Source organism: Sceloporus undulatus, chromosome 4 (genome assembly GCF_019175285.1).
Source record: "Sceloporus undulatus isolate JIND9_A2432 ecotype Alabama chromosome 4, SceUnd_v1.1, whole genome shotgun sequence".
NCBI lineage: Eukaryota > Metazoa > Chordata > Lepidosauria > Squamata > Phrynosomatidae > Sceloporus > Sceloporus undulatus.
This window is the reverse complement of record NC_056525.1, coordinates 47,232,156-47,248,443: the sequence shown is the minus strand read 5'-3', so window position 1 is coordinate 47,248,443 and position 16,288 is coordinate 47,232,156. Positions and strand designations below refer to the sequence as shown.

Genomic DNA, 16,288 nt, shown 5'->3' with positions numbered 1-16,288 from the left:
CACACTGGTCACTCAATTCACCCTCTCAAAGGCCAGTGCCCAGCAACTATAGCCTCAGACGTTGGCAATGTCAAATATGCAGAGCATTGGATGTTGTACTTCAGTTTAAGTAGGGGGAATGTGGGCCTGGTCTCAACATTACATGATGGGTTATCCATAAAATCTGTGCATATACACCCAAGGTCTGTGCTAAAATAATTTCTATTAGAGCTGCCACCATGGAGAAAGTATGGGTGTTGATGGTAAACAAATACTACTGCTGGCGGTGTGAAAGGGCAGTCTCTGTGGGATTGCTCCCTCAGGAATGCCAAGAGCTGTTTGGATTATCTTCACCCAGCAGGGGTCAGATGTTGAGCATTTTGCTGACCAGTTGCTTCAGTGCTTCCCCTGGTCTGTGATTGTGGTTGTTTCTTCTCCTTTTTAAAAAAATGATATGAAATGATATGAGCATTCTTACATCTGTTCAGTTTCTTTGGGCTTATATTGTCCTTAAATTTATATATAATTATGAAATTTAGAATGTTGACTACCTTTAAAGCCAGGATGGGCAAAATGTGGTCCATGGGCCATTTTTGTGGCCCAAAGGATGTTTTCACCCCTAAATGCTTTCTCGTGGGCATGGGGATATTGTTGCCTTTTTTTGAAACAGATAGTGGCCAGGAAGTCAGGAAGTCTGACCATGCTAGTACATATTCTGGGAGTTCTAGTTCTAAAAGTAACTTTTCTAAGCTCTGGTGTAAGCCAGTCTGATCCACAACATATTCTGGGTGTGTCAGCCTTTTTGTCCTTCTTGACCAATATTGTCTTCTCTAATTGGCAGCAATTTTGCAGTGGCAGAAGAAAAAGACTTTCTTGAACTTCTTTTAACTGGTAGTATGTTTGAGGGTGCTAAAACACACAAATGACACAGTCTACTAGAAATTATTAAGGGAGATGAGGGAACATATTGTTGCTTTTTATTAGGGTAGCTGTATGTTTCTTGTAACAAATAGTTTTGTCATTGTCTGGGTAGTACAATGATAGTAATCTTATAAATCATGGGAATTAAAGAATTAAAATGTACTTTTTTATAGTTGTCTTGGTTTTGCTTGGATGGGAAGATTGGCTGTTTTAATTGCTGATGCTTTCTCTAGCTTATATTTTGAAAAATTCTATGATATATCAAACATAATTCAGATCACCAAACTTAAGTCTTTAAGAAATGATAAAGAATTTTGTAGTGGGAACAGTCTTCATGACTGTGGTCTCCCTCTGTTATTGTCCTCTCCACTCCACCATGATACTATTGTATTCATACCACCACTGCTTCCTTCTGCTTGGTTGCCACAGAAAGAGTTAGTGAGCCATTACCTAGTAGCTGCTGTGCTTCCTTTTCCTGATTGTCATTTCTCTATGGTGGACCATCCTAAGGCCAGAAGAAGAAGAGTATCACAGGGGCATTCTTAGTGGTGTCCCTACTGGAACATGAATTTTAGCAAATAGCCACCTATATTGACCCCAATCTCAGTAAATAAATGCCTCATACAGTTCTGTTGTGTAAAATCAATATTAGAAGAGCATTAGAAGAGAAAGCTATGCTTTCTGTTAAAGAAAAGAGGACAGTAGCCCTCCAACATTCCTTCCATTGTATTATAAGAAAAGACCATGCCAGACAAGGAGAGTAGACATAATTATTGGCTGTAATTAGCACTTGGAATAAATGTAAGACTCTTTTAAGCCTTTGATTCTTGAAAAGTATGAACAGGATACCAGGGATGTGTTTCAAACAATGAACTGCAGTTCAACCAAGCTTTGGAAAATAATATTTTGGTGTCATAATGTGCAACTTTATGGAGTCAGTGATATTTGGTCAAATCTAGGGGGGGGATCCAAAGTTTAAATTCAGTTAAAGCTAATTTGGAAAAAAAACTTAAAACTAATGAAAGTCTTTTATCGAAAATGTATACAATTTGGCTGTGCTCTCTGGGAGATTCTGCTAGTTGTATGCAAGAAAGAATCTTTTATAACCTCTTATCCTTGACAAAATAACCTGGCTGGTGTCCTGGAAAGGACCACATTCTACAGCAATTCCCAATTGCAGTTTTATTATTGTATTCCATGTTTGTTCTTGTGGTGTACAGTCATCCTGCACTGTGCACAGCATAATGGTACACACATTCTCAATTCAGCTCACATGATCTACTGCAATAGGTATGTTATGGTACAAGTCAAAGTGCTGCAAACCTGTAATTTTAGAATGTCAACTGAAATCATACAGCTGTTTATGGTGTCAATGTGGCATGTGCATTTTACCTCTTAACTTGGGCAAGGCTGGTATGTTCATCTGTGAATTTGTGTTGTTCTTCCTTGAACAGCATTCCCCTCCATGCTTTAGCTTAAACTATTTATGAGGGAAGTCTGCTTATGAAATATCATACAGTATTATAAATGTTAATATAAGCCACTTCCTCCTTTGCAGGTATAGAATCTGTATTTAATCTGTACTGTATTAAATCCAACTGTATTTGTAGATTGTGGTGTTAGACAGGGCTGGGCAAATTGCAGCCTTGTTAGGAATAATATGTCATCTTCCCTAACAATGGTATGTTGCTTCTGATATTGTTTTCAATTTGTCTGTAGGTAATGACAACATCTAACTGAAATATCTTTTTACTGGTGTTGGCCATTCATTTAATGAAGAATGAGCTGTGCTTAAAGTCTCCCTGGTCCTTTAAGGACTGAGGGGTGCTGACCAAGATCTTCGTGGAACTACGGGATACAGGATAGGCCTTCCTTGAATATAAATATGTCATCAGCCAAGCTCCTGCTGCAAGTCTTAACACTAGTTTCCCGCACTGTGCACCTTTAGCCCCCCTGGTGTGATTGAGAATAGGCCTGTTTTGGCTGCAAATTAGGTGTGTTTCTCCTCAAAATAGAAAACAGTTGCTAGTTGAAAAGAGAGAAGTTCAAGGATGTAGAATGTAAAATGAGCTATGCCTGGAAAAATATGCTGAATGGATCTAAAAAGCACATGACTAGGGAAAGGCAATGAGAGATTATCCATTCACTGTCATGAAGATAAACATGTCACAAACGGGCCCCTTAGACCATCTGGGGTTACCTGATCTACCAATAAAAAAGATTGACAGGAGCCTGCTGGGCTTCATTAATGTCCAAGGCGGAAAACTGTTTGCCTGCCATTATCTTTACTTCAAAGACTTGGATTTGTACCAGTTGAAATTGGACAACAAAAAGGAAGAACATTATTCCCCTGTTTCTCATGGTTTTATTTACATGTCCTGCCCTATCAATCACCTATCCCTTCCAAGAATCCACTGGAGGTTCCACACCCTCATAGAAGCTTTCTGATATTTTCTACCATATCAGATAAATCATTTGTTTTCTTTACCTGTCACATAGTAATTTCTACACTTCATTATCTGCATTGTGGTCAAATCCATTTGCACACTTCATTTGTTTGCATCCTTTGGGATTAATCTGTCTATGAAGATGTTGTTCCAGTCAACAGTTTGGGTTGCAGATACATCCATCCAGGTTGTGTATAACCTTTTCATTAAGGTGGATTTTCCTGAGCCAACTAACAACATTGGAAAGAGGCCAAATTGCATGTAAAGTCCAGAAATCTTTTACTTCTACAGTAATTGTTTTTTCTTGGCAAGCTTCAAAAGAATAACTGAGCCAACTTGTCTTCTTATATGATTTCTTTCTGCCTATCTCAAAGAGATAGGAAAAGAGTGCTGATTCATTTTGTTCACATATATGAGTGGAAAGGCAGGAGTGGGGGAAGAGGTGTGGCTCAATTTTCATCATTGCATGATGGTTAAGAGCATGAGGGGCCACAAATAAATAAGTCTGCTTTGTAGCCTGAGTGTGATGTTGCAGTATCTTAAGCTCATAATTAGTTCATCCGGGGCAGAAAAATGGTGGTACACTATGTGTACCCCTTTTGACTTCAGCTTCGAGTGCAGGTGCTAGTTTTCAAAGCCTGTATGGCTACATCCAAATTTAATCTCACCTGCAGTGGACCAATTAAAATCAATGCAATTTACATAAGTGGTGACAAACATGTTCCATTAATTTAAATGGTGTCTGTTCTAGTTAGGACTAAAATTGGATTTAGCACACACACCCTTTCAAGTAGATTTGGCATTGCATGCACCAGTTTTGTGATTTTCTCCAAAGAAGTGGGATTTACTACTATGTTGATAGCCTGTATCTTGATGACAATGTTGAATTCAGGATTTTCTACATAGTTTCCCCTCCTTATTATTACTTAGTATTACTCCCTCTATAAGTGAGGTGGTGATTCTATGGACCTTACCACACAGGGATTTTTTGAGCACAGAAGTAGGGTCAGTTCGCATTGGTCGATGCGTATTCACGTTATATCACATCATTCATTCACACCCACGCTTTGCCGATTCATATTCGCGTCATATCACATTGTTTTTTCACACCTGGGCGGCCTTCCGAATCGAGGTTTTGCGAATCGGCCAATGCATATTCAGGCAAAGTGAGGCAAGTGCAGATTGGATTACCACACCAGCCCAATACAATGTGTGTTGGCCAATTCGCATCGGCAGTCTTGCGCATGCTCTGTGGGGCTCTGAACGGGGTGCAACATTTTTAACTTCCGGGGTGAAGAATGAGGTCACTGTTTAGCGAGAATTGCTGCCTTTAGCCACTTACGAAAGGGGTATGCACCATCTGTATATGTGTGTGTGTGTGTGTGCGTGTGTGTGTGTGTGCGTGTGTGTGTATATGCACACACATAAATAAATAAATAAATACACACACACACACACACACACACACATATATATATACACATAGTGGTACAGCCAAAAGTGAGATGCCTTTTTTTATGTGTACACACACATTTGTCTGTATGAGTGTTTATACACACACACACACACACACACACACACACATACAGATATACACATAGTGGTACAGCCAAAAGTGTGATGCCTTTTTTATGTGTACACACACATTTGTCTGTATGAGTGTTAATATATATACACACACACACACACACATATACACACACAAACACACACATTTATATACAAAAACACACTGTGCCACAGCCAAAAGTGTGAAGCCGTATTTATATGTGTACACACACAGCTCTGTGTGTGTGTGTGTGTGTGTGTGTGTGTATACATATACATATATACACACATATACATATACATATATATATATATACACACACACACACACAAACTGTGGAGCAGCCGAAAGTGTAGTGCTGCATGTATATGCTTACACACACATCTTTGTGTGTGTGTGTGTGTGTGTGTATCCAAACACAAACATACATGAGCCCCCCCCACACAAACACACGCACACACATACACATTTGCATATTTGTAGATGCAAAGAGACATGTCAGGAAATTTCAGCATATTACGAATACACACACACACACACACACATATATGTGCATAGCAATAGACCTAAGTGTATACATATATGTACACACACACACATGTTGACATGTATACTAACGAGGAGAGTCAGCAGTATATGCCTGCATCTGCTTGCGTCTTTCCATGTATAAAAAAAAATTCATTGGTACAGACCAAGACTTAATGCTTGACACATCTATCTATATATGTATTTATATATTCATATATCTATATCTATCTATCTATCTATCTATTAACATGTATATGCATATATATATATATATATATATGCAGATATTTATATACACATACATGTATGTACACGTGTGCACATTTGAATATGCAAGGGGGCCTATATGGATATGTGTTTGTGCCTGTGCATGCATATGTTTACATGTATAGACAGATACATAGATACATATATATATGCGCCGGAGTTATAATGCGACAATACTAATGTAATAAAAACGCTGAATGCTTAGCCCCCACCTCCGACACAAAAGGTTTCTGCTTTATCTCGGTCAGTGGAAAAATCGCTTCCCAGCCCTGGCGGTTGTCCTGAAAGGGGAAAGGGCCAACGGAAGGAGATGGGGGAAATTCCAGTGCAGCATCATGGGAAATTTGTAACCCGGTGGTCTTCAGGAGAACCAGCGGATTGGATGTACACACCAGCCAAAGCAGCAGAGGTTTTGCACTGGCCATCAATACGGATCCTGTGAATCCACTATTTTTGCGGACTCGCAAAACGGAGGAGCCGGCTGCCTTCAGTTTGGAACCCCACCGTGAATACGCATTAGCCAAAGCGTATTCACGTTATATCGCATTGGTCAATACGTATTCTGAGCTCACAGGTGTGAAACACCAATGCGATATAACGCGAATACACATCGACCAATGCGAACTGACCCTGCTTCTGTGTAAAGATATGTATCAGAAAGGAGTGGCTGAAGGAAAAATCTTTTTGTTCTTTTCTGACTCTAAAATGTGTTCCCTTTGTTGTTGTTATTGTTGTGTCCCTTCAAGTTGTTTTGTACTAATGGTGATCCTAAGGCAAATCTATCATGGGGGTTTCTTTACGAGATTTATTCAGAGGAGGTTTGCCATTGCTTTCCCCTGAGGCTGAGAGAGTGTGACTTACCCAAGGTCACCCAGTGGGTTTACATGGCTGATCAGGGTATCAAACCCTGGTCTCTACACTCCTAGTCCAAAACTCAAACCACTATGGTGTGCTGTTTGATTTCTGCATGTATATTTTATTGCAATGCATTATCAGGACACTCTGTAATGAACTCTTTTTGCTACAAAGGTTTAAGATCAAGTTCACAAATCCACTGAACTCCAGCCCTGAAAACCTTTGTGTGTCTACTCTTTATCTATGAATGGATACTTGTATCAGGCATGATTGTGGTTTTTACACACCACTTTTAAAGTTATCTTTTAAAGTTTTGTAGTTGTGTTACGCTTAATCCTGCGCAGTATGATCAGTTGAATTGGACCACAGTTCCAACATACATTAAAGTTCAGCTGTAGATTAAATGTTGTGAGAAAGCAGACATTTAAGATGCTTCAGATATGCAGAGACTTGTAATGTGTAGCTAGTGCAAACAGGCCCTTCATTGATTTAGATTCTTTCCCTGATGGAGCAAGCGCTTTACATATCTAATTGGGCTGTCTCAGATGAGTAACCTACAAATGGAACTTTAAAGCAACCTCATAAATTAATAGAACCAAACTTTTTTCTCCAGTATAACTAACTTTCTTTTGCCATTCTAGGTCATTTGGACATTTCCAAGCTAAAGAATATAATGTTGCCTCAGGGACCTCGGAAGGATTGGCTGCAAGTCACAATTTAAGACAAGGACTATGCCTGACTAGGCTTTCTGTCACAAAGGTACTCTGCAACCAGTATGTAACAACTTCATTCAGCATCCTTGTAAATTGCCCCTCTGCTATGCCACAGCTCCTGCTGAGACTCCTTATGTGAAGTGCATATTGGCAGACAGATGATGCATGGGCATCAGCTATGCAGATTTATTTTAACAAGATGGTTTGACAGACTTGTAAAATCAGTGGCTGCACAACAGACTGCTTAAGTATTTTTCAACATTATGTATACTGTACTTGTTGCCATGTCAATGCAGAATAGAATCTATCCTTTCAGATAGTTTTGCAGGTCTAAGTAGATCTTGCAACTAGAGGAGGAGGAGAAATGTGTTTCATCTAAGATTTTATACAGACTTAACCAACACACACTTTCTGAAGCTATATACAAATCAAATACACTTGCACACCATCTACACTTTTCAGAATGTTGTGTTGTTATTTTTTTTTACCCAAACATGTGCAGGAAAAAGTGGATGTTAAAGAAAAGTGCCCACAGAAGTACATATATTAGATAAACATGCATATGAACATGTGTTGTATTGTTAGGAAATGTGCATACAAAAAATGCACATATTTGGAGAAAAGTATGCAGAAATACAACTTTTCTTTCCAGGATATTTTGGCCAAAATTGAAAAGTTGATACAGAAATGAGCCAGAATGTACAGTCAGGAGAGTGAGAAACTGAGCAAAGTAATTCTTGACAACCCCACCTGAAACCCTGTTTAACCAGTCTAATATGAGGAAGGAAAAAGCTGCCTGTTCTAACACTGATCCATGAATTGTGTTAAAATAGTTCCATAGCCCAAGCAGGAGCTATTTACATTTCAAGGCCCTCTAGTTCCAAATAATTATTTAAATGTGTTTTAGACTGGTTTAACTTGGTACTCTTAATTGAACAGTTATTTTATTTATTTAATTGAATAGTTATTTTATTTATTTATTTTTTGAATAGTTACTTCCTTTTTCTAACTTTTGTATAATAAAATTTTAGCTGTGTTTGTTTTAATTTGTCTTAAGCTGTGCCCTATGTCCCATGTCTGGAGAAAGGTGGTATAACAGTTAAAGTCTACCTAAGCTGAGAGACAGAAAAGTGGACTTAAATCTCTGGCTAGTGGGGAATATCTGCTTTGAGAGGGCATGACCTTACTGCAGATATGAGCAACTGGTTCCCCTCCAAGGCTAATTTGAGATCAGCTATGTAGCTTGTAGGTTCCAAGTTCAATGCACCCTCCCAATTCAGAACCAAATCCTTCTCTCTGGTACCAGCTTTATAGAGCACATTACTTTATATAATTGGCAGAACTATGATGTATACACTTACGGTATTAGTGAGCACTTGTACAGGGCTATAATTTCTAATCTTTCTCTCCTTCAAATTCAGAGAAGAATTGTGCCTTAATGTTTGTTATTTGTATAAATGTAAAACAAAAAAATAAATTACTCATTGTAATGGTTGAAACAGGTAAAGTTGAGAAAATGGGAGGAAAGTACACAAAACCACATGAAATTTTATCATTGGTGTTTTTCTAGCAAGTGTTAGAATATGGTGCACAAAAATCACAAAGCTCAATTTATTAATAATTAGCCAACACTTTGTATCTTATTTTTTTTAAAAAAACAATAAGAAAATACAAACCATAGCTATTTCAATTGATGCTGAAGTCTGAAAGATTCTGTCAATTCTAGATCTGTAGAGAGATCCAGCAATGTGGTTACTTTTTAGTTGAAAAACAAGCATTCATTCCCAGCTCCAGTAGGAGAGAAGGGATGTTAAGTAGTGCTGACTGATAAGTCCATTGGAAACCATTGCATCATACTATAGCAGTGATATTTCCTTGACTAGAGTCCAAGTCATCCACAGCCTGGAGTAATAGCTCACTGTCCAGTCTCAGACAAACATGTGGTGTCTCCAGAGGAATCTAATGCCTGTACCTAACATGACTCCTCCCATGTCATAAATGGTTATATTACATTCAAGCTGGCATTAAAGAGCAGGCTTGAAACCTCGTCTATCTGAGCTCTAAATTGGCTTAGCATCTGTGTGGAATATCAGAGATCATTAAGCAATCCTGAGATCTACTTACTTTCAAACAAAGGTTAGCAAATTAACTCCCCTCCCCACCTCTGAGACTGGCCCATAGTGCTTCTGTGGCTTCTTTGATGAAGTATTGAGGGCTTCAGGTTCTGTACTACAATTAAAGATGGTTCTCATTAAAATGGAAATTAATTGTGGAGAGAGAGATAATAGGTTTTTGACCATGGGCACCTAATCTAAATCTCTAGTTCTGCTGGTGTCACAAATAGTGGTAGTTTGTATCAAAGTGGATAAAAGGACAGCCTGTGGATCTGACAGACTAATACTGCTGTTTGTTTTACCACCTCAGAGGTCTAGAGCTAAATTTCTCCAAAACCTTGCAGCAGGGCCTGTTATTTACAATAGTGTGCAGTTTGAGCTATACTATCTCAGATTTGGGACTTATTTTGTGACACATTTGGGGAAATTGTGGGCCAGCACTGGACTTCAGAACCCTCAAGTATTCCAATTTCTGAAGGCTAAATTTTAGCTGGTTTACTTAATATATTCTGATTTTATCAGTATGGGTTCTACCTGATCACCTGGAAGGTCTGTTGTATGTCCAGGTGTGCAAATAGCTTAAAAACAATACTTCATTGAATGGAAAGGAATCTGGTGCCTCCAGATGTTCCTTATGAAACATCTTGAAACACAACTAAAAATGCATTTGGCTGATCTTGTTGCTTTTTCACACATACACCCCTCAAATCCTACTTTTATTATCCAAACGTATTATTGAACTAATAATGCAACTTGAGTACAGGAAACTTAAAGCTTTTGGGGATTCAAAGCCACTGTTTTTCTTCTCACAGCTGAACCATCTGGTGACAGGACATTTGGTAAGCTATGGGATTCCAGCAGTGAGCATTTCGGTAAGGACACCTGTTGGCTTTAGTTTTTTAAGGCTATTCTGTTTTTTCAGGAAAGTTCTATGGATGGGGCTATGGGGGGAACTGGAAGCTGTTAGTGGAGTTAGGTGTCAAATTCATATGATTATGTACAAGTCTTATATCTAGTCTAAAGTATCATAGGGTGTATCAGCACTGCAGAAATACAGCAGTATGACACCATTTCAACTGTCATGATTCAATGCTATGGAATTCTGGGTTGTATAGTTTTGTGAGATATTTAGCGTTGCCCGTCAGAGAGCCCTGGTATGCCACCAAACTACAAGTCCCAGAATTCCATAACATTGAGCCCTAGAAGTGGTGTCAGACCTTTGTTTTTTTATTTATGTAGTGTGGCAATAGCTATAGTTAGTTCATCTGTCTTTTAATTTCTAATTCATTTAATTAAGTAAGTAAGTAATTACTTTTCATTTTTGTCAGTTCCTCTGTATAGTTGCCCTTTTAAGTACAAATGTATTCAGATAATGTGTTTTTGTTTTTGTTGTTGTTGCTGTTTTCCATCAAGTCATCCTCAATTTATGGTAACTCTAGGAATGAGTGACCTCAAAGAGTCCTGGTTATTAACAGCTTTGCACCTGTTTTGCAAACTCAGGGTCATGTTTTCTTTTATGGAGTCAATCTATTTGTAATGTGGTCTTTCTACAGCCTTCTACTTTGAGACAAGTTATGCCCCAAATACCACAGCCTCAGTTTAGCCATTTTGGCTTCTAGTGAGAGCTCAGGTTTACTCTTGAACCCATTTATTTATTTTTTTGGCAGTCCATGATATCTGTAGAACTATCATCCAGCACCACATTTCAAAAGAGATTACTGTCTCCAGATCAGCTTTCTTAATTGTTCAGCTTTCACAACCATACACGGAAATCAGAAATACTGTGCCATGATCCTGACTTCAGTGTTCAATGATTTATCTTTGGAATTGAGATTCTTATAGGTGCCCTTGCAAGCCCTAGTCTTTTTCTGATTTCTTGATCACAATCTCCATTTTGATTTGTGACTGAGTCAGAGTGAAGAAAATCTATAATTTCTCTAGAAATGAGTAATTTCTGTGTCATTCTTACCCACTCTCCTGTGGTCATTGTTGTTTTCGTAATATTCAGCTGTAATGTTTGTTTTGCATTTTCTTCTTAAACTTTCACCTGTATGCATTCAAAGTATTTACTGTTTTTTGCTAGTAATATTTCCAAGTCTTTTCTACTTTCTGCTAGTGTACTGCCCACCTTGCTGCCCAGCAGTCTTCCTGCCTGAACTCGAACATCCCAAGACTGTAGCTCTGGGGGGCAGCAACATTCTGGGGATTTGTGTGTTACAACAGAATTTTTTTTATCTTTGTTGTTTCTCTGATAGCCCTTTGGAACCTGGAAAACAGCATCCAAGAATGTCAGCCAGGATGGTACTGATGTCATAAAAGATGCTTTAGATGCAGGTTATGTTCCAGTTTTACATGGAGATTGTGCTCTGGATTTGGAACAACATTGCTGTATCTTATCTGGAGATACAATCATTGAGGTAAGAGATGTGGAAAAAGAGGGTGCAGATTTTTGAATAGCAGCAGTAACACTAAATATTTAGATTTAACACATCATTCCCTTCCATTTCTATTTTCATATAAGACAGCTCATGGTCCTTTTCTCCTCTTCCAGGTTCTTGCTAAGAAGTTCTCTCCTAAGCGAGTTGTGTTTCTCACAGATGTGAGAGGAATTTTCACTTGTCCACCTGACACACAAGGTACAGATTAAGTAGCTGGCATGAAGCCTAGTGATTGTATGTATAACATTAATTGCAGTGGTCCTTTGTTATCTGCTGGCTTTTGGATCGAGGAGCCCTTGTGGATGCTCAAGGATTTTTTTATCATATACAATGGGGTACTTAAACAAACAGTGGGATACTTAAGAGCATAACTACATCCACACTGGACCAAATCCTTGGAATTTTATGGGAGTTGTTCCTATACTTATCAGGTTTATTAGTTTTTTTAAATGTTCAAACAATGTACCTTCAGTCACAGACCATTATGGGTGAACCTTTAGGACCAACCACAAATTTTTAAACCCAGGACAACACAAGTTCTTTTTCATGACACCCGGGAGTTTCTGAAATAGTAAAGTTTTAATTTCCACATTTGTTTCCATTAGCTCATTTCTTCCCTGACACTGGCCATGTTTCTGGATGGTCGCATTACAGCATGATGATTGTGGAAATGCCTTTTGCCACCGATATTCTCCTCTGATCATTCCCGCAGTCTATGTCTGATGAGAAGAGGAAACCCCTGCCCATAGTGCAATTCATGCCAGACCTCTCCCCCCAAAAATTAAAAAATGAATCCCCAGTATGTTTGGGGAACCTGGATCTGTTAATCTGTTAAAGAGGCATGCCACCCAGACATGGATTAGCTTGCCAAATCCTGAGGTCTTTGGCCAATCTGGATAAACCCTGACTAGACCAAGCTATATCAGATTGAACTATGTTTTCCCCTGCTCTCAGCAGTGCTGACATTAACGGAATTGTAAGTAAAGTGGACAGTGTAGATTTAAATGTTAGATTTAGGAATTAGAAGGATAAGTCTTTTCCCCATTTTGTAGTTTGCTTTAAAAGCAATCCCAGCTACATTTAAAAGAGAGCCAGAATAGTTAGCAGTTTGAGTGTAGAACTAAGATTTAAGGAGTCCAGAGTTCAAATGGCCCCTCAGCCATGTAGACCCACTGGGTGACCTGGGGCAAGTCAACTTTGGAATCAATGGCGCGTTACAGACCGCACAGAAGGGGCAGTCTCGCGCCTCTGCCGGTTGCTCCGCGAGGGAGCCACAGCAGCCAAACCGTGCGGCTCCCTCGCGGAACAAAAAGAAGCCCCAAAATGGCGCTTCTTTCCACGGCGCGGATAGGACGCCGCGAGGCGCCAATGGCGCACTCGCAGCATCATATGCACTGTGCGACGTATGGACGCAGTGCGTCCGCTAAGTAAAGATGGCAGTCCCCGTGTGGAACGGGCGCTGCCATTTTGTATGGACTGGGTCCGTATTAGGGTTAGGGGCATCCAAAAGGGATGCCCCTTTTTAATCCTAATACGGACCCAGTCCGTACTTTATGCCCGTGATAAGTAGCAGTGCTGGTTCGCAATCCCCTTTTATACACATTATTTCCCTCCTGCTGTTTTCTATTCCCTCACAGTTGTGACCCACATTTATCAGAGATTACATACTGGTCATAACAATAAGCCAAAAAGACAAGCAAATGGATCGTTGAACAATCAAGCCTTAAATACCCCTAGAAGCCAAGATGACGCCAAGATAGAACATCTCTAAAAGCTGGCTTCCCGGCAGCTTGGGGGCATGGTGTTTAGATTCCACATGCCCCCAAGACATCTTGAAGCCACTAATCTGTCCAGATGTGGGTGGCTTCATGATGCTCCAGCAGTGTGTCATTTACACAGCACACACTGCTGGAATGTTCTGAAGCCGCCATGGGGCTGTAGTGGGATGGGAAAAGGCAGCATTTTGCCACCTGAAAAAGGAGCTGATCTTTGTAGCTCCTTTTTTGGGTGGCTTCAAGGCAGATTGGGGCCACAGTGTGTGGTTGCTGTGGCCCCAATCCATCTTTGGAAGGGGCAGCTTCAAGCTGCCCTTATTACCAATCTGTTTCACTCCTAAATTGAGGTTGTCATATTTTGGCTATATTGTGAAAAAAGCATGACTCATTAGAAAAGACCATGATGCTTGGAAAGGTTGAAGGCAGAAGAAAGAGAGGAAGGCCGCACACCAGATGGCCGGACTCAATTAGTGAGGTCACAGGTGTGAGTATGCAGGACTTGAGCAGAGCAGTGGGAAACAGAGAGTCTTGAAGATGCCTCAGCTACAGGGTTGCCATGAGTTGAGATAGATTCAAGGGCAGTTAACAACAACCACAGACATGACTATATTAGACTATATGTTGACAATACTAATGGCGGGGGGGGGGGGATCCGTAGCATGAGTAACAGTTTGCATACTAGTCACAATGATAGTTATAGCCAGGAAAAGTTTCCTGTAATCATCAAACCCTTTTTTAACAATCTTTGAAAAATAACTAAAAATCACCTCTTTCTAACCTAACAACATATTATATGTCCTCTATTATTTTGGCTTATTTCTTGCAAGTAGCAAAGACATTTAGGATTATTACTTCAGTGTGAAACACACAAAACTGCTCAGAAAGACAAATGAATTATAAGGTCAAAAACTACTGGGGAACCTATTCACTGGGGCCTGTTACAGATGGGCCTTTGCTCCGCCCCAGTACGTACTAGGGGTTGGCCGAGAGCGCAGCGTCCAATCAGGCCTCACCCCTAGTACATACTGGGGAGGTCAAAATAGCGGCACCCTATACACATGGGTGCCGCCATTTTGATATGACGGACGCTTAGCGTCCGCACGTCGCAGCGTGGTTATGATGCCATAAGTGCGCCCTTGGTGCCTTGCAGCAACACAACTGCACCGCAAGAAGAATCCGCTTTTTGTGGGTTCTTTTTGCTGCGCAGGGGAGCCACGTGGTTTGTCCGCTGCAGCTCCCTCATGCAGCAAACACAGGCGCCGGCAGAGCGCCAGTGTCTCATAAATGAGGGTTTCCTGGTACATTTTCTTATAATCCCACTTCTAAAACCTATGTTTATTCTGTAACAGGTGCTAAACTTCTGGATTCCATTATCATTCATCCTGGTGGAACTATGGAACCACCTGTCCTCACATCTGTGCTGCCACATGACACTACTGGAGGCGTGTCTTTGAAATTACAAACTGCTTTAAATATAGTTTCTCAGAGCAAGGGAGCTATTCCTGTTCTCATCTGCAAGCTGGACAGTGATGCAGCTGAAAGGGCTTGTTTGACAGGGGAGCTGATGGAAGGTGAAGGCACAAAGCTTTTCTTCAAGGAAGCATGAAGATGTCTGCAAGAGCCTGAAGTTAAACAAAAGGCATATTTCACCAATGTGGTACAATTTGGACATTAGAATCTATCATGGAATTTATACTTGACAGTCACAGTCAATTCCAGACATCTTATATTAAGAATTCTCTGTTAATGTCTTGACACTGAACTGAGTGGTGGCACATAATCCAGCACTCAGAGATACATAAAGTGATAATCACACAGCAGTTTCACATAGATTTCCTGTATTTAAGATCAGTCTTTTCAACTCAGGTAATCATGGGGTAGTCCAGATCCTCTAAACTCTAGGCACATTTGAAGAAAGGCCTTTGTTATGTTCCTTTCCTGAGAATATAGCAATATTAATGTCATGTATATTTCTATACCATTTATCAGTGAACTCAGCACTCTCTAAGCAGCTTACAATCTGTAAGATAATTGCCCCCCAACAAGCTGGGTACTCATTTTACCAGCTTACAAAAGGATGGAAGCCTGAGTCAACCCTGGAGCCCCTGGGACTGAACTCCCAACCTTGTGGCTGCAGTACCAGCATTTAACCACTGCACCACCAGGGCTCCTTATTGGTAGCCTTTTGGAGGTATTTCCTCAAAAGGTACAGTTGTTCCTTCACATTTGCAGATTTGACTTTGTAGATTTGATTTTTTTGAGGATTTTATTAATATGTTATTTCTAGGAAACTATAGGTCCTCCAGCATGACTCTTCTGCAAGTTCATCATAGAGTCACAATGGATGACCTAGCAATTTTTAAAGAAAACACTTCTCTAGACAATTGTAGGTCCTCCAGCATGATTCTATGGTCAACCTCTGGCAGATGTTAACCATAGAGTTGTGCTGGAAGATCTAGAAATTCCTAGAGAGGTGTTCTCTCAGGGAAAAATAAGTGTCCCTCTAGTTTTTTGTGGGTTTTTCGGGCTATGTGGCCATGTTCTAGCAGAGTTTCTTTCTGACATTTCGCCAGCATCTGTGGCTGGCATCTTCAGAGAATGCCAGCCACAGATGCTGGCAAAATGTCAGAAAGAAACTCTGCTAGAACATGGCCCATTAATCATTCATCCTGATGGAACTATGGAACCACCTGTCCTCACAT

The 16,288-nt window shown here is 40.1% G+C and overlaps 1 protein-coding gene across 1 annotated transcript; it reads left to right on the top strand.

The window, feature by feature from the left end:
• Positions 1 to 6,308: 6,308 nt before the first annotated feature.
• Positions 6,309 to 16,057, top strand: LOC121928951 (isopentenyl phosphate kinase-like). The gene is made up of 6 exons (XM_042464283.1): positions 6,309 to 6,331; positions 7,188 to 7,305; positions 10,186 to 10,245; positions 11,629 to 11,790; positions 11,925 to 12,009; positions 14,936 to 16,057. Exons 1-6 carry the CDS (start codon positions 6,309 to 6,311, stop codon positions 15,190 to 15,192), a joined length of 705 nt encoding a protein of 234 aa, XP_042320217.1. The 3' UTR covers positions 15,193 to 16,057.
• Positions 16,058 to 16,288: the final 231 nt, after the last annotated feature.